The following is a 20,290-nucleotide window of genomic DNA, read 5'->3' on the forward strand; positions in this document are numbered from 1 at the left end:
TAGTCGTATTATTAAAATAGTCATCCTAACATCTCTAGTAGGTAACGAAAAGACATGTCGTTCCGCTGTCACGTTTCAAGACAAACTAAAACTTCGAACAACGTTGCTTACAATGGTCCTTTCCCAAATAAACATATTTGTGAAATCTAAAAGGTTATTATGTATTGCACATGAAAAGCAGAATTCAGTTCTAGTTTGAGAATTTCAGTAAAAAATATATGTATTTATACAATTCTAATTGCTTACTTGTATGAAAATATTTTTGCATAGTTATTAAACTGATTAAATAGTTTTTCAAAGGCTTTTTTTTTCAAAGCTGAGTGGGGACCTTTTAGCACAAAGTATTTTTTTCTGTTCGTCCTAATGAATTTTTGTTATTATATTTTGTTAATTTTTATGCTAATTTGTTAATTTCTTGTGCCAATAAATATAACTTAATTACTTACTTTTTAATTCGCAATCCGTTCTGCATTAGTGAATATCGATTTATGTAAATAAGCTTTCGTTGAGTTAGCTTAATAGTTAGAAATAAAAAAACTGTTCATTTCTAAATATCTTTGCATTCGTTCTTCTCTATTGGGGATCGAAGAGACTATAGCAAAGCTTCAAAGATCTTTTAATCAAATCAAAGTCGCATAATTTAGTTGAGTGGGAGCAGTATACTGCATTGTTTTAGAAGTGACAGGATTGCGATTCTATTTCTCGAATTTCGAATTTATTTTGTTCGATTTTTTTTTTCTCGAAGACTGTGCCAATGTTTTTTTATGAGTAACTTTTTACACGCGTTTACTTGGCTTTAACTCGTATATTTGTATACCTACATAAACCTATGAACCTATGTATATTTGGGTCGAATACATTTTAGAAGGAGGAGGAGGTCTGCACTTCTGTGGCCAATACAATAAAAGTTAAGACTCTTGAACATAGATAGGTATCCCGTTTTCCTTATTTGAGTCTTAAATTTGCGATGTCTACAGGAAAGACGCGAACGAGTTTGCTATAAAACATACACCATTTATTTAATTCAAATCTTATGAGCCATTTTTAAGTGTCTGATGCCTTAGGTAATTTACGTGACAATGACAATCTTATGGTACGAGGGGTATTCAAAATATTCTCGGTATGAGAATGAAAACAAACAAGTACGAAAAGTTTGATATTTTTATTTTTCAATATACTCCCCCCCTATGTTCATACACTTAAAAGATCGATCAATTATTTTTTTTAATCCTGCATAAAAATATTTTTTATCTTTGGTGTAAAAATGCTCCTCCACTGCCGCCTTCAATGCTTCATCATCGGAAAATTTATTTCCACGCAGATCCTTTTTAAGATTGGGGAACAAAAAGAAGTCGCTGGGGGCTAAGTCCGGACTATACGGTGGGTGAGTAACAGTTTCAAACCCACATTCAACAATAGCTGCCTTGGCAATATGAGCAGTATGGACGGGGGCGTTGTCATGCAGAAGCATAACACCTTTGGTTAACTTTCCTCGCCTCTTTTCTTTGATTGCATCCTTTAATTGACGTAGAATGTTAGCGTAGTACTGTCCTGTGATATTTACACCTTTTTCTTTATAATCGATCAGTAATACTCCTTCACAATCCCAAAATATCGTGGCCATGACCTTGCCAGCTGAAGGGATGACCTTGAACTTCTTGGGATGAGCTGAACCCTTAATGTGCCACTGCATGGACTCTTGTTTACTCTCTGGGTCATAATGATGAACCCAGGTTTCATCTCCAGTAACTATTCTTTGCAGCACCTCATCAGGATTTTCACCGCACAGGTCAATAAAATCGGAACAACAAGCTACACGCATGTCTTTTTGAAGCCGAGTCAGCATTCGCGGAACCCATCTTGCACTTACTTTTGACATATTAAGATGGTCATGGATAATATCATGTACGGTACCAATAGAGACATTGGTTACTTGTGCTATAGATTTTACCTTCACTCGACCATCTTCCAATATAAGTTTTTCCACTTTATCAATATTTTCTTGTGAAGTAGCTACTACAGGCCGGCCAGGTCTAGGGTCGTCTTCAACACTCTCCCTTCCACGTTTTAACTCGCTTGACCACTTTTGAATGGTAGATAAAGAAGGAGCAGACTCACGGTAAACACAATCCATTTCCTCTTTTATGGTTTTTTGATTTTTACCCTGTTTTGTCAAGAATTTTATCACGCATCGATGTTCTAATTTAGTTAACATTGTCAATTCCCACATGATGTTCATGTTTGTTCAGCAATTGCAGAAAAACAAAAGAACATCTCGGTTCGAATTATACTTTTTTTTAATGTCAATGAATAAACCTTAGCGGCCAGTAACGAAAGAAATTTTAGAAGAGGTTGTAAGATATCAATACCGAGAATATTTTGAACGCCCCTCGTATGTATGTCGAACTGATCTGACGTTACAGTCGGAAGGAGACCAAAGGAACTCGTCCTTGACAAAAAAGTATTATAAAAGTACATATACAGCGTGTTTTTATTGATTTCCGTTAATTTCAAGGGTGCATTCCTGAGCTTAGATTAAGTAACTTTCTCAAAGACACCGATATTCTAATTAACTCCATTTCGGAGATAATCAATAATTTATTTTTTTCCTATAAGGCCTCTACAAGCGTGTACACTTGCCTTAGGGCCGGTTTACATATTGATTAGTGTTTAGAATGAGTTCATACATTTGCTACTAAACTTATCTTATGTACAATCTCGGTCGATCAATGGTCGAAATGACATTGATATGTCACAGATTTCAATTGTTTGGTTGAATTAAATGTAATGCCCGTGTTACAACAACGCTATATGCTACATTTAATTAGTTTCTAAACTTAATTTTTTTTTTTGTAAAAAAAGAAAAAAAAAATTTTTTTTAAATTAACTAAGTATGCCATTTAGTTCTCTTAAACGTACTTAACCATACCCCGAAGTTAACGGAATTCAATAAAAACACGGTGATAGTTCATTTAAAATTGATAGAAGTGCAAAGTATATGAGATAAAGTAAGCAATATTTATATAAGCGAATATCCAAACAAGATGGTTAATTTTTACCTACAAAAAGTTAAGTTTAGCCATTCTATAATCATATAACTGAATTGAGGAAAAATACTCGACCCGCTCGATTACGTAACTTAGCCAACCTCCCGACATTTGAAGTTGCAAAAACAAACAATGTATACTGGCAGAGAGTATGGAAGTAAGCCTTACCGAGCACCTGTAATAGATTTTTAAAGGAATTATTAAAACTTATAGAAGGACGGACGAGTAAACAAGCTAGAAATATTATTAAAAAATACCTAATTAAAATGAGAGGGCAGTCCATCGAAATCACTTAATTATAAGATCTATTATGTACCTAAAAATTAATTAAATTGTATTTGTAAATTTAATACAAGACTCCTTAACTCAAAAATCTTTTTAAGTTAAGATTAGTAATTAAGTTTAATATTATATAATGTGTCTCGTTTTTACTGTAATAAACAGTTTAAATTTTAATTTTTTTTAAGTAGGTACATAAATTTACTAAGTCTCACCAATCGCATGATAAAAATAGATTTTTATTAACAGATCCGCGTAAAGTCGCATTGTTGTTACATATAGTCTGAATGTCATATATAAAAAAGGCACACTCATGTTCAGATGTACTTGCTTTGATGTGTCCTATGAAGAAATCTGAAGCATCATACGTTTTAAACGCGTTGGTACCTCTGCAAGTGGCTTTTTGAAAAGTGTTATTAAAGGACAGTGATCAGTTTCTACAGTAACTGTAAAAATATGTTTTTATTTCTAAGAGAAAGTTCATATGAACAATTGTTCAGCGTCAGTTGCTCTCAGCTTTTTCAACCTTGCTTGCAATTCCTGTCCTTAGAAACGTCTTAATGGGTCAATTTCTGAACACGATTTTTTTTCTGTCCGTGATGAAAATCGCGGGTTAGCATCAGACAATACTTACCAATTTTTTTTTACATAAAGAAGTCACACTTTCACACCGAGTTCCATATGAATTCACTGATTAGTTGGTTTTTAGAGTACACATAAAAATACCTAAAGGCTCAAATTACTACTCCCGTGCCCTGTCCGGAATCTACTTTTGAGCATAATGAAAAATCCTACGAAAAATTCTACATTAGTATCACTAATTTAGTGTCAAATACTTAAACTAGATGATATTTACTATCACTGAGCACATATACTATTAACTTCATTGTGGTAAATAACTCGTGATCGATGTTTAAATTTTGTCCGAGCGCGCGAGTAAAATTTCGTCGGCAAAACTCAAAGGGCTCTGACAGCCGACGTTTGTATTTGAACCGCCTCGTGTCCCGCCTCACCTGTACTGGCAGTATTCGGCTGTCTCTCAAAGCAAGCGGATGTAAGTCAAGCCGCGGCGTGTTCGAGCAAATCGCGTAAGTATTTCGGAATCCGGGTGGGCGACAATTTTTTTCTAATTTCGATGCCCCTTATAAATTTTATTTTCCACATAGCTATTCAATAGCAATTGTCATATTTAGGAGCCCTTTATGTATCTTTATGTAAGCGATAACATAACAGTTTGGTCAAACACGATTTAAATTTTTGGCGAATTTTTTTATTACGAATTCTAATTTCCGTGCCCTAATTCCCATAACAAATTTACCTAAAACAGCTGATTAAGTGGCACGGGAATTAGAAAGTATTACATATATTGTCAACAAATCTTTTATTGGGGGCACTGTAAGTTAATTGGCAATGTTTACGTCATATTATTATTACTTATATATATTGGCATTGAATATATATTATATGTAATAATAATACGACGTATATCTTTCTATTTTACATTTAAGGAAATCTTAAAGAATGCACAAAAATCTGTGAATAGTTTTTTAGTATAAGTACTATAGTACTTACATACAGGATCGACCCGAATAACCCGGGCAATTTTAATACGTAAGGTAAGGTGGGGTAAGACGACACCGGGGTAAGACTATCACTTGTATGGAATCCTTGTACTGTTAGTCTTGCCCCACCTTACCTTATTCATTGATCATATTATAACATTAAAATATTATATAAACATAAAACTATTTCTGGAATTATTACATATTATAATACCTGTACCTAAGGTTACATGAAACAAAATGAATCACATTTGCAATGTTTTGTTTTTGTAAATTTGACAGCTGACAGCGTATGCCGTATAAAGTTTAAATATCTGGGAGACCGAGCTTTGCTTGGAAAACATATAGGTACCTACCTACCTAAAAACTCAAAAATGCGCGTTTTTCCAGAGATAACACCTACCTAGATAGATTTTTCACCCCAGAAAACCCTCATATATGATAAAATTTCATCGAAATCGTTAGAGCCGTTTCCGAGATCCCCGAAATATATACAAGAATTGCTCGTTTAATAGATTAGTTGTTATAAATTAGCTTTTCTAATACAAGAAAAATTAAATATATCCTATTCTTACTATATTATAAATGCGAAAGTATCTCTGTCTGTCTGTCTGTTATCTCGTCACGCTTAAACCGCTGAACCAATATCATGTTGATGATATTTTGCATGGAGATAGTTTGAGGCCCGGGGAAGGACAAAGGATCTGGGGACACGGCAGTGCCGCCGCCAAGTCGAGCAAAACAAAGTGGCTCGGTCAAAATGACATTTAATTTGAATATGTAATCTAAGAATTAATGCACTTTAAAATCCCTTAGTTTTGTCACTGACACAATCACTCACGATCATCATTATTCTAAGGTACTTCTAGCATACCCACAAGTTCCAAATTTGAAACGTAATTAGGTTTAAGCTTTTTAAGCCAATAAAAATCTAATAATACTGCAATATTAGTCACGTTCTAAAGATCTAATAACTGCATAAATAAGTTTGTAATCCTATAGAAATATATGCGATAACAAATTTACCTTTTAGTTCTTACAATTAGTAGGGAAAGTAAAGGTACACTACGATGTACGATGTGAGCATGAATAAAGATGTATATAGTTATGATATGTGTATACATAGTATCAGTATGGTATGGGTATGATTACCTGAAAAGAAGGACAGCCTACAAAAAGAGATGGGATCCTATCAAAAACATTACATGTAAAAAGATGCAAGTCTCGCAACGCAGTTCTTCTACTACAAAAAAAGTTTTGAGATGTAATGTGAAACCAAGTCGGTTATTTTAGACAATGCCAGGGGGGTATTAAAACCGTAATACTATTAGATACCTTATTAGGGTTCCGTAGCCAAATGGCAAAAAACGGAACCCTTATGGATTCGTCATGTCTGTCTGTCTGTGATAGTCTTACCCCGGTGATAGTCTTACCCCACCTTACCTCATATGTGGTTAAACAATTGTTTGTGTTATGAATTTATGAAGGCAGCATATTCGATTTCTTCAGATTAACTTACACAATAACTTCTTCTCTCTGTGCCCCTATTTATTTCTTAGTATCATTTCCTATACGGCCATAAAGCAGATCATACACCTTGTACCTACCTACATGCAGATACATAATGACACTTTTTAATGAATAGTTTTGTATCTAAGGCGGACATGTTTACGCAACTACTCAAAGTATTGTTTTGAAATATATATATTTTACTAAGAAAGAGAGATTAGTTGCCATTAAAATCAAGGAAACTATTAGTCAAATACGTAGTTTTTAGTGTATCATACTTTCGTAGATTTGTCGTCCGAAACTAAAATTAAAGTAGATAAATATGTTCGATGCCGCTTCAGTATGGTTGAAGTATATTATTGTAGATTAAAATATACATAAATAATAGTTTTAACTACCAAAATAAGCTAAGAAAACAATTCCTGTGCCATGTTCTAATTTTCGTGCTAGTAAAATCTAATTCCCATGGACACACTAATTCCCGTGCCCTGACCAAAATTTTAAATTGAAATAACTTTTATAGTTTTATGAATATTTTTACCCCATAAGAAAATTAATGTTTATTATATTTTTTATCAAATTATCAGCATATTTTTTTTTGTGTAATGTTGGTATTTCAAAATTCCATGGGAATTAGACAAAAATGCTCGTTTGGTGAAATTGACCCTAATAGTCGGGGTCTTATTATTTCCGTTGTAATAAATGTGTTTGTTATTGCAGGAGGTGCCGTGGGACATAATCGACCGGTGTGCGTTGCCGATCGTGCTATGCCACGCGTTAGCCGTGGTGCTCTCGACCGTGCTCAATACTCTACACCTGAGCAGCATCTCTGTGTTCACGTTATTCCTCTGGTTCGCCATCTCCGTCACCGGCTCCCTCTGGTTCTACCACAACCTGCAGGTAAATAAATTAGATATTTTTTTCGCTAGTGATTCGATTTGGAATTTTCAAAAATCTCACCCACTCCATCCAACTTAGAAAGGCTCTGTTTGGCCCGTTGGTTGTCTGGTAGAGGACACGTTGAAGTATTAAGTCGAAAATACCACATCTACACCTCTTGAAAACAGTAGAAATACGGTATTACCAGGCGTGTCTCACTCCGCGATTTCGTCGCTTTGCTACAGGTAGCTAAAAGTACATCCGTTCGGCCCCAATTTTGGGGAAAGCCATACCCCGCGCGTGGCGCTGTCGCCACCTAGCGGCCATATCTGTGCTGATCGTAACAGACGCGTTTTGTTAGAGAGTGAGTCTTCTGTACTTAGTACTATTATTTATTCTGTGGTATTACTCATATTAGCTTAGGTCCACTTGCGTCATCCAGAGTTAGACTAACTCAGGGTTAACCGGTTAAACCTGGAGTTACCAGTACAATTTAATCCTGTGTTAACGGCTAACTCCCAGTTAATGGCTAACCCTGGATGTCGCAAGTGGCCCTCAGAGTGACGAAGCTACGGAATAAATATATTTCCCTGCCTAATTACGAGTAAAAGCATATTTATCAATATTATATCAGTGTATTAAGAAAAGAAAGAAAGCTCCTTTCTATCTTCTATTTTTGTATTACATTCGGAGGGGTGGGGTGGTGTGTGTCTACTACGAGTACGTCATATAAATTTATATATTTATTTTATGTCCTGGATCCAATTTATAGCCCATAGACACTTGTTACAAGCGTATGCCGTATGCGCCCCAAACGCGTTATGACGATGGCGTTTACCACGTAATAAAAGACGTGATACTTACGAGTACCTATATCAGAATACAGCATTCATCTGAATAGTTATGTCTTAAACTATATATCATAATATTTAGAAATGTATACAGGTTGAAATTGTTGCACCTGCCATACTCTCGTAGTGAATTTATAGGTCATACTGAACAACTTTTGTCACGGAACCAATTCCGAAATCGCGGAAAATATTTTGGCTGTTTCATACATTCCGGCTGATGTGATGCCGCTGATTTCTATGGGACAGCCAAATTTCATTTCGGCATTGTTCCCATTATAATTTTTGGAGTGAAAACTTATTTAGCGGCGCTGTGCACTTTTTGTGATGGGGAAAAAATGTTAAACTCGTAACAGGTGTCACGTGACCGTAAGACGTAAGACGGACACGTAACCTGGGGGCCGATTTTTGAATTTCGAACGTTCGAATTTAAAAGCGAGTGGTCGAAAATACTCGTGTTCGAAAATTTGTCACGATTTTTTTCGCATGATCCTAATAATACCTATTTTTGAAAGTCACCATTCGACCGTGTAGTGATTGACTTTCGATGGTAAGGACTTAAAAAATATTTATATTTCAATCAAAAACTAGCTAATCTAATAAACACATAAAATCTAATAAATTAATTCCTTTAAGATACTTTTTTATTGGCGGCATATAATACAAATATGTGACTAAAATTATGGATTCCTACTTTCTACTGATAGAATTGAATACGAGTGGTCAATACCACTCGATTCTCAAATTCTATCAGTAGAATTTCAAAAATAGCATTTCATCGTTTTTCACTGATTTTAGAGTGACGAAATCGAATGGTCGAGATTCAAAAATCGGCCCCCTGATCGAAAAACTGTTACTTCAATGTCATTGAGTTTTTCTTTATTGATTTAAATGCCATCTAGTGAGCTGTTTATACGACAACGGTTTTACTCACTTGAATTTTCCGTTGTCGTATAAACAGTTTAAAATATGTCTCACGAAAGTTTAATATCGACCATCTAGTGAGTTTCGCTCTAACTGGTATTAATATAACTCGAGTACTAACAGTGATGTGCTTATTAGGGGTTTTAAGTAATGCGACGAAATAACGCTAGATGGCGTTAACCTCAAATTATACATAGTGCTGCAGACATTTTGCAATAGTGATTGAGTTTTCACTTCTACCGGCACTCCCTTTTTTTAAGTATCACTACACAGTATAAAAAACAAAGTCGCTTCCCGCTGTCTGACTGTCCCTATGTATGCTTAGATCTTTAAAACTACGCAACGGATTTTGATGCGGTTTAATAGATAGAGTGATTCAAGAGGAAGGTTTATGTATAATTTGTTAACCCGTGCAAAGCCGGGGCGGGTCGCTAGTGACCTATAAATTCACTACGCAAAGTATGGCCGGTGAAAAAACAACAACCTGTATATGTATAGCAGAATACACGGTTAGAATAGGTACTTACCTATATTTAACGAAAACAACATGGTATTGCAGACGTTATAATAGTAGTTTATGTGACTGCTACATAATAAGAGGCATTAAAATACGAGTGTGGGTTTAAGAAACGAACGTTAGTGAGTCACGATCACACAATGGCAATTTTACATTGCTTTAAAAACAAGCTTTATAAAGTCTGCAATACCTCGAAAACTGTAATCGGCAATGTGCTACCGTTTTATTGAAAATGACATAAATGTCCAGCGAGCTTGTAAGCGCCATTTGCCGAATTCGAACTTTAAAAAAGAATCTTGCTGTGTACTATATTTAGTATTTTTCACTTAATTTGGGTATGGTGGCAATTTTACGTTTTAAATTATAAATTGTATGGAGATGACAGCTATCACTGTACCCAAGCTTTGTGAAAAATATTACAACATCAATATTTATTATATGTAGTACGATCAAGATATACTGTAAATATTGTCAATTGAGATCTTATTAAAGTTCATTTGCCGCTTCTGAGGTTGACTGACAGTGACAAGCTGACAGGCACGCCGCAGGTGACTCATTATTCATTAACAGGAGATTAAGTACAGAATTACCTTCCCCGTTTCAAGCTCATTTCCACTCATCGTCGCGTATGAGCTCTCGTGGATTAAAATGGTACGCGGTTTTTAAATTAAGTCGGCTTTTAAGATAAAAGAGCGCTGCTTACCCCTTTTAAATAATTTTGCTCGCCGTAATTGAGTTTATGTTTAAATTTACATTTAATGAATTATTATAACCTAATGTGATATTATGTTGTTAGGCCAAAATTACGCAAAAAATTTTTATGGGATTAATTTTTTATGAGACTTGCTCGATGAGGGTGTCATAAATATTCCACGCAAGCATAAGCATACCGGGAGTATCGAGTAGTTTTTAACTAAGTAGGTATGTCAATTCAGAGTTGTATGGTTGACTCAAGAAGGTTATTATGTCGATTGGTTCGTAAGTCAATGGTCAAGCTAAATATAAGGCGTTATTTAATAATACTTATTTATTTTATTCAAATCATTTATTTGTGGTTATATTCTTTTTCGAGTTGCGTTTAAGTCTGAGTTAGCTGCTTGAAATTTGTTTTAAGCTATTCTCAATATCTGTATCTGTAGGTATAACAAATAAGTATTTAACACAATTCCTTTAGCTCTATACGTCAAGAAGTAAGAAAATCGCTAAACACCCAATCTGTCGATTTTATTGTGATTGTCATGAATTTTTCTATTTCTAGCTATGACATAAAATATTTTGTGTGTGGAGGCATAGAGAAATAAGTAACTTTTTTAGAAATAAGTAGGTAGCTTACGGCATGATTCAAACTTTGAGAATCGTCAAAAATTTGTTAAAGATACGATATGGATCGGATATGTCATTAATGTCATTATCAAAATTCAAAAGTGACGTTATTGTTTGAAGAAACTTCACTTTTGACACTGACATATCCGATCCATGTCATATCTTTAGCAAATTTTTGACGTATCTTAAAGTTCGCATCAGGCCATTAGAGTGCTCACTCCATACATCAGTTTCCTTAATAAATAACAAGTTGTATGGAAGGTATGGTAAAACGTATTATTAATCAGTTTTAAGTTTATACTTAATACTTATGAAGCTTAAAATTTATTTCAAATAAGTTTTCACAAAGCTCGCTTAAAACTTATTCTTATTATAAAAATGAGTTTTTATCTATGTAAGGAGTGAACACTCTAAGCTTACTTATCTCTATGGTGTAGGTAACATTAAGCTAATAGAACCAATTTTAGGCATTGCTATTTGACGCTTCAATAAACGTACTAATATATGTATTTATTTTATAATTTAAAAAAACAATTCAAAGAGATTCAAAACACTAGTTATGTGTAAGAATAAAAATGTAGGTATTAGCAATTTGCTCAAACCCCAGGGGATTATATTCATATTTGTTTCAAATTCAGCTCGCGAATTGCTTGTAAATGTATTGTAACTTTATCGAAGCTATTACAACTTTGACGGTCGGCATGCATTAGCTATCAGTATTCGACGGGTGAGGGTTGCCACGGCATTTTCCTTTTGGATGGACTTTTGATGTTTCATACTTCAACTTAGTCATAATACGTTGTAGATAAAATAATTATGCTTGGGAGCTTAAGTTCATTACAAAACTCGATTCAGCGCTTACCAATACTAATTTTCCATGTGAAATCCCGTTTCTTGCTTTCCGATTACCTACGCTGAAATACTTATGACGTAAAGACACTACCCACTGGTAGCGAAATCTATAGGAATTCTGAAATAAAAGAACGGAACCTAATTGGCTTTTGACTCATTACAATCGGGCAACTTGATAAGTGCCTAAGGAAAAATCAAGTCGGCGCACAGTGCTTTTTATCAAAAATGTTTTTCGAGAATACTTAGTTTTTTATGTACTGTGACGACACGAAATCGGAGTCGATCAAACAATGTTTCGCATAATTTTGATGTACAGTTTCGGCAACGTTCCAGCAATGCGTGGGCAGGGAAACGCTGACTAACCCATTGTGCGGAACTATGTCAGGCGACATTCTTCATTATGGTTCAAATGTGGGTGTTCCCTTGCAGATTCATTTCCATATTCAGTTGTTTTTTTAACATTTAAGCCCCTCGCCTACGGCGACTTTTTGTAGCGATGCTCGACGCGTTAGTCGCATTTGCAACGCGCTACAGAAGCGATGCCAACGCGCTACAGCATCGCTACTAACGCGCGTTAGTCGCATTTGCAACGCGCTACAGCATCGCGACTGTATCTATGCAAACGCGCGACCGTGTCGGACGACATAGGTATATATAACTATATAGCTTTACTGAATCGCATTTGCATCGCGACAGAAGCGCGACGGTATCGCGTTTGCATCGCAACTGAATCATGTTATGTGGGCGAGGGCACACAGCTAGCGACCGCATCGCGACTGTATCTATGCGAACGCGCGACAGCATCGCTTCTGCATCGCTACAAAAAGTCGCCGTGGGCGAGGGGCCTAAAATACACGTGTTTCGTGACTCACTGTTTGTATTAAAAATATAGGTAGGTACTTACAAACGATAAAATGAAAAAAAAAAGTGTAGGGTACCTCCCCTACACGTATCACGTTCACCGTTTAATTAAATGGTTGGCAGGCCTCAACTGTGCGTTTCTCCAGAAACTTCCTGCCTCGCACAGCCAAACAGTATTAGAATGAACTATCTCCTGCGGGTATTTCCTGACCGATACTACAGTCAGCAGCAGAAGTTGCTAAGCGGGCCAGGTGTTCAAAATGATCTTGACGCGACTTTATTGTTAAGAGAATAAGAGCGTGTCAAGGTAATTTTGAACACCTCGCCCGCTTAGCAACTTCTGCTGCTGACTGTACCTTAAAAAAACATAATTTAAACATTCAAGAAAAGAGCGCATCTTAAAGGCCCGTAAAGCACTTACAACCCCTCTGGTGTTGCGGATGTCCTTAGGCGACGATACTCGCTTACAATCAGGCGATGTGTCTGCTCGTTTGCCTTCTGTATCATACAAAAAAGTCTTGTAACTTTGTAGAATGACACAATATTACAAAACCAAATTTTTATTTAACTTTTTTGAATAATAAACATCTTGGGCGTGAAAATCGAGTTTAAAAATATGTTATCAAATAAGAGACTTGAAACTTCATAAAAAGGCAAATTTTCCTAAAAGACGTAAGTGCGTGCGGTTGAAAGTTTGTATCGGGAACAAATACGTTTTTGAGTGAAGTTGGGAATTGTTGCTGCTTAAAATTAAAACAAGCAATAAAGAAATCCACGCGAACGAAGCCGTGAGCAACAGCTAGTAGCTTTATATTCGGGCGAGTGTTGAAATTGTGAAAAGCCTAGTAATATAGCGAATGGGTGGACTGTATATTAATGAGATGATGCAAACACGTATTGTAAATTAATTTATTAATATACCTACAGCACAAGATATATTTATTTATTTATTGTTTATTGTTTATTTTATACATACTAGCACTTACAGATAAACCTTACAGATTATTATATAGTATTGCGGTGACAGGTACCTAGACTGAAAGCATTGAACAAGAATAAATAAAGTATATAGTTTTACAAATAATATGTATGTACAAAAGAGGTCGCACGCCAGCCAGTCGCCAACATCTACAGTTATATTTCAAGAAATGATTTTTTTTTGTTTCTCTCACAACATGCACGCTTTTCCAACAATGTTACCTATAAAGTGAATATAACTTACAACACATCTCACACTTGCTAAGAAATTGTTATACAGTACTAATAGGTACTGTATAACGATATCTTAGCAAATGTGATATGTGTTTGTCATACGTTGAACCTGAAATGTCAAACATTTCCTTAATGTGCTCCGTGTAAAGTATTTTAGCTTCACCTTTCCTAAACATATCACGTATCTAACGTGATCATTTGAAAGGTCATGCATATACAGTGTGTGGCCTATAACGCGGGCGAAAAATTAAAACGTAGATTCTACTCCTCAAACTAGACAATGTTTGTTCAGCGACTTTTAAAAATAACTTGTGGTTTGTATTTTAAAACACTTTAAAATTTAATCGAACACGCAACGTATTACGAAATTGATTATGCCTGTACGGTGACAAGACTGACGGGCAATGTCAATTAGACGGAATTTAAAGTACATTGAAAATATTATTTTGTTTGTTTGAAAAAGGGACAATTTTAAGACTACATAATTTCAAAAAGTTGTTGAACAAAAGTTTTATTGTTTGAGGAGTAGAATCTACGTTTTATTTTTTCGCCCGCGTTATAGGCCACACACTGTATTTTATAAGAAGTAAGACTCTTCTAATAATGTTTGCTGTACAATACCTATATACAAATATCTGTAGGTTTATTTGTTGGGTTAAGGTCTTAATATAAAAGGTATTGTTTGCCCTGACAATCGAATGTCTATATTTAATTTATGAATAAAAATGCTAGATCAAACCCAAAATTAAATATTCCTTTAATCACGCACACGCTATTTACTTACAGCACCAATCACCTTCCAAATTAAAACTAATTGAGTGCGCAGATAACAACAACGCACTGTGATGTATTACGAACGGGCGGAGGTGATTAATTGCTTCATTACAGCCAAAACATTTAGTAGATACACGAAACGAGTTATAGATAGAGGCACAGTCACAGATCACATACCAACCTACAAGATGAGACATGATTCTGAGGTACCTCTATGTTATATATTGGCGTTACTGTACCAATTTAGCACGAGATCACGACCAATCACTTTAGTTGCGACCACATTTACAACCAGCAGTATTAATCTGGTTGAAAAAATATTTTATAATCTGACTTGGTTTTGACACGATCCGATCGCTCGCGCTTTTTGGTGCGCGTGAAATGCATTCCGAATCGTATCATAACAACTACCTACTACTCGTGTTAATTGTAAATACCGACAAAAAGTGATTTCTAGGAGTGAATATTCCTTCGCACGGGTACGAGCGCCGAGCAAACTAGGGGCCCGATTCGGATTATGACATCTATTAGATATCTTGTAGACATCGCCAAGATACGATAACGATATGTTTAAGATCTAACCTGTCAAATTTGACATTTCCGCGATTCTGGAGATACTCTTGAACGATTTCCACAAGATATTACTTAGAGATCTAATTCACATCTAATAGATATCTAACACGATCTATTGTAAAAGTGACATTGGTTGCCCGAATTGCGCTGCAAAAGAGAGCTAGTTGAAATCTAAACTATAACGCTCAAAAGGAAAAAACGGAACCCTTATAGGCCTTATAGGATCACTCGTGCTTCTGTCTGTCTATCCATCTTTCACAACTATAACGTATCTAGAATGGATCTAGTACGTGTCGTCTCTTGTGAATATCTTGAAGTTCGAATACGGCAGTAGGAAGTCGGCAGTACGAAATCGACCGGAAGGATCATCATTTCTAAAAATGTTATCGTGTAAAATTAAGTTAAAAAACTGCACTCGTGATGACATCGCGGTCTTCTTAAACGCTATATAAAACGGAACTCATGGATGGTAATCTATGGGTAGGTACAATATGTAAGTACCTATATATCTACGGCTTTGGAAGACGCCCAATCGCCCACGCGCTTCAACTGGCGGATCTCTCCAGGATAGAAACCTCTCAAGAATACCTACGGTTATTTTATTAGAAAATGTTATATATTTATACATGCTATTTTAAGAGGCAACAGGAGTGGTCATTTCTCCATACAAACGTACTCGACTGTTTCCTCCGTGGGTTTTGAAGCTAGAGCAATGATTTTTTCAACGCAGATTAATATTGTCAATATCTGTGTAGAACCGTTTTTCTTTTTTTGATATTTTTGTTTTTTAAGGCGCTAGAGCCCTTCAAAATGGCCAAAATGGCCTAATTGACTATGCCGCAATGAGAGGCGTGGTATTCAAAACTGATATCAATTAGCCAAAAAAGCAAAACGGTCCGACACAGATAATTTCATAATCATTTAGATTTCCAAATTTGGTTACGATTGGTTAAGTTTTGGAGGAGGAAACAGTCGAGTACGAAACCTCGATTTTTGAGATTTTTACGCAGGATTTTTCGCCTTATCCTTATCGCACTAGTTTTAGGAGCCGCTTCCGTTAGCGAGACGGGTATATTTACCTAAAATATTTAAATATCAGCTCCTGTTTCGTCTTAATATCCAAAGAGAGCAATAGGTTCCTATTGAGCGTCAGCTTGGCTCTACAATTAGGTATTATCGTTATTATTGCTGAGGCCAGATAACTGCAATTGGTATAATAGCTGAGTGATTTGCTCTATGTTGTTGCTATGGCCATGGTACTGAGGTGTTCTTTTTTAAATGAGTTCAATTAAAGTACCTAGTACCTACCTCAGATCCCGAATCACTGTAACAATTAAATTATTTTACCCAGTGTTACACTGGGTACAATAATTTAATTGTTACAGTGATTCGGGTCGGGTCTACCTACAGTAGGTACATTACACATATATGGTAGGTCACACGACAAAAGCTGAAAATCGACGACAATTACGAGATGCATAAATAATAAGTCTTTGCATAATTAATAAGTGTCATGTTTCTGTCCCTAAGGATCCATTAGTGTAAGGCCTGAGTGGACGCTCGAAGCGGAGCGTTCGGCGGGACGTGCAGCGTGGCGTCGAGCTCACAAGTGATTTGAGCAGCGTGCACTAAGGCCGCTACTATACGTTTGTCTTTGTTAACAACTTAACATGCACGCCGCACGCCTCGCCCCGCTGCACGCCCATCTCGAGCGTCCACCCACTCAGGCCTTACACTTACACATCTCAAAGACAATTCACTTTATTTTAAACATAAAGTGAATGATACATTATAAGCCGAAACACCTCTAAATTGTATTTTAATAATATTTTTGAAGTGAAATCTTCTTTAGCGGCGCTTGGCACTTTTTGAGGTGGGGAAAAAATGATAAACTCGAGACAGCGTAAGGCGATCACGTGACCGTAAGGCGATCACGTGACCGTAAGGCGATCACGTGACCGTAAGGCGATCACGTGACCGTAAGGCGATCACGTGACCGTAAGGTTTACATGGCCACTCATTTAGATGGCATTTAAATCAATAAATAAAAACTCAATGACATTACATGAAAAAGGTTCTAATCTTGTACGGGCTGAAATACGAGGATCTCACAGTTACATTCTAACTGTATATCACTCAAATATATTAATTCAATAAAGCTACATCTTGATGAATTCGCTAATAAAAGTGAACTCTAGTACTGGTGAATAAAACTTAAAAATATCGTTTATATGCGAGGTCTGCAAGGTAACTTTCCAATTCCTATTCGAATTTTAAACAATTAACGCTACAAATTTGAATTTCGAATTTTAAACAAGCTCACTGGCCAGCAATTTCGGAACTAAAGTTTTTCAATAGAAAGGAGGATGGGTCAATTATACATAGTGCTGCAAACATTTTGGACTAGTCATTGAGTTTTCACTTCTGTCGGCACTCCCGGAGTGCAACCCGTTGTTTTTGTTAGATACTTACCTATACCCTTTGACGTAGAGAAAAGTTGGTTTATTATTATTCGCAAGTATATGTTTCTAAGATACTTACTGTTTTTTTAAACAACAAGCATATTTAAACGCAGTACATTAAAATGCAAGACGATTTGAATTTGAAAATAAATCCAGCAATTTCAGCAATGAAATGAAATATATTATACTAGCTACTGCCCACGACTTCTTTTGCGTGGATTTTTATAAATGTTGTCTTTATTTCTTCATACACATTGTGCAGCGAAAAATAGCAGTTAGGTTAAGGTGCAGTTGGTTCAGAAACGGATTTAAAAAAGTCGTAACGCTTTTTTCGATCACAATTCACAAAACGGGTGCCATTTTATTTAGCAATCTTGAGGCCTTTCTCGAGGGCCTGTATATATTCGAATCCTGAGTTTTGACTTTCGCTCTTTGAGCATAGGTCTAAAATGCACTTAATTTTTTTTAAATAAATTATGCACAAAAGCTAAAATATGAAAATTGCTTCAAAAAATCGGCAATATCATGTTTAATGTTTGATCTGATTACTTTTTTATTTATTTCAACGTACAAAAATTTAATTTCAAATTAAAAACATGATATCCGCGCACCGGGTCAGAAGTTACATATTCGGGTACGCACTTCCATCTCGATCACGCTTACGCTCAGTGTGAGTGAGAGAACTTAACACCGCGTACTATTCGTCCGTCACAATGTCTTCCTACGAAGTTTGGTCCTCTGCGAAAAGTATTTAACCGATTTTCAAGACCGAAGTGCTTCGTGAACATAGTCACAGTACAAGAACAGTAGTGAATCTTCATAGAAATGTGCCGCTGCCGGCTTGAATGTGTGCGTGCGCGCCGGGCGCCGTGTACGCACGCGCTGCCACGCACACATTCGCATAATATACGGGGGAATACGGTGGCGACAGTGTGGGCCGTACCGCGACTGTGATCGCGCGCATTCGAGTACGCTCGCATTTGCCTGCTCTTACCGGCCTTAATTTATACCTCATTTATGAATTGATAGAACATTTCATTATATTATATAAATAGAAACCTAGTGCTACTCATAATAAGCAAAAAACGAACAAAACTTGAACCGTGATTTAAACTCTACTTTAGAAGAAGTTGTAACCTGGCTTAGTGACCACAACTTACAAGTAAACTTCGAAAAAACGAAAATTATACAGTTTAAACCTTTTCAAAAACGAACATTAAACATTAGTTACTCTTACAACAATAATAAAATAGAATCAATTAATTCAACGGTATTTTTGGGTATTAACATTGACTCAGCCCTAAACTGGAAAGATCACATAAATAAAATAAGTAACAAATTAAGTAGCTTCATTTACGCATTATATCACCTAAAAATATGTACCGACATAAATATAGCCACCAATGCATACTACGCCTACGCTCACTCTTGGTTGCAATATGGAATTATACTTTGGGGAAATAGTCCAAGCGTGAACAATCTTTTCTTGCTACAAAAGCACTGTATTAGGATCCTTGTGATTCATCAACTGGAAAGCTGCAAACCTTATTTCATAAAGTTAAGAATCCTAACCTTAATCTCCATGTACATATTGGAAGTTTGTCTTTTCGTGAAGAATAATGGAAACCTCTTTCCTCAATACTCGCGACCGGCCCACCTAAGACCTAAAACTAGACTAGCCACACAAAACTCCACTCTACAGATGATCCATAAAGGCCCTTTTGGCATGGCCATAAAAATATATAATAAAATACCAAACGAAATCAAAGAAATAAGTACATATAATAACTTTAAGAATACATTAAAAACATACCTAGTAAAAAAAGCGTACTACACATTAAATGATTTTTTTAACGAAAATATGGACGACTAACGTTAGGTACCGGCAGTACTGGCACGGATATGGTTGAAAGTTTCAGGAGAGACCATTATTATAAACCATACACTAGCTCTTAGGAATTGGCTTAAGCCTATGATGCATGTTATCTCATAAGTTAGTGTTAAGTATATTGCTATACCCTTACAGGGTTCATGTGGAACTGTACTAAGTAGTTTTTAAGATCTGTATACTAATATGAGTGCAATAAACAATTCTGATTCTGATTCTGATTTTGATAATATTTAACTAAAAATAAAAGTGACAACCCTAAGCGCCAACGCAAGAGTAGGTAAATAACTTGCCGAGCGGCCTTAGATTTACTACTGTTCTTAGTGTACTGTGACATAGTTTTGTCCGGAGCAATAAAAACATTTGACCTCTATACAAACTTTCAACACATTTTTAATCTCTTTAGGAGATGAATTAAAAATAAGGTGATATAACTGTTCTGCTTTTCTAATATCGTATCTTTTTACGAAGTTTCAAGTTAATGAAATCAAGTAATTTTACAAACAAACTTTTATCCTCCAAGGAGTTTAAGGGGGTTAACTTTATTAAAATTGCGTCTTATTTTTTGTCACATTATAAATTTACATAATTTCAACTTTCTACCTTTGGTAGTTTCGGCTTTGCGTTGATGAGTCAGTCAGTCGCGACTCACTACATACCTACTACATATAAATTAATATATAAAGGCATTCTTTTATGTGTAGCCACGCCAGCCAAGGTGAAACCCAAATATCTTTCTTCACCCAGCTGGTAAAGGGTCAATTTTGTACGGAGCCCTCG

General features: G+C 35.8%; 2 protein-coding genes across 2 annotated transcripts in view; one reads left to right on the top strand and one right to left on the bottom strand.

Annotated features, from left to right (window-relative positions):
- Positions 1-20,290, bottom strand: part of LOC134651466 (guanine nucleotide-binding protein subunit gamma-1) — a 126,780-nt gene that overhangs the window by 35,750 nt on the left and 70,740 nt on the right. The gene's annotated exons all lie outside the window — the stretch shown is intronic.
- Positions 1-20,290, top strand: part of LOC134651386 (D-beta-hydroxybutyrate dehydrogenase, mitochondrial) — a 68,366-nt gene that overhangs the window by 14,805 nt on the left and 33,271 nt on the right. The window contains exon 3 of the mRNA XM_063506480.1: positions 7,118-7,297. Within this exon, the coding sequence (XP_063362550.1) occupies positions 7,118-7,297 (180 nt within the window). The remainder of the gene's footprint in view (positions 1-7,117; positions 7,298-20,290) is intronic.

Source organism: Cydia amplana, chromosome 10 (assembly GCF_948474715.1).
Source record: "Cydia amplana chromosome 10, ilCydAmpl1.1, whole genome shotgun sequence".
NCBI lineage: Eukaryota > Metazoa > Arthropoda > Insecta > Lepidoptera > Tortricidae > Cydia > Cydia amplana.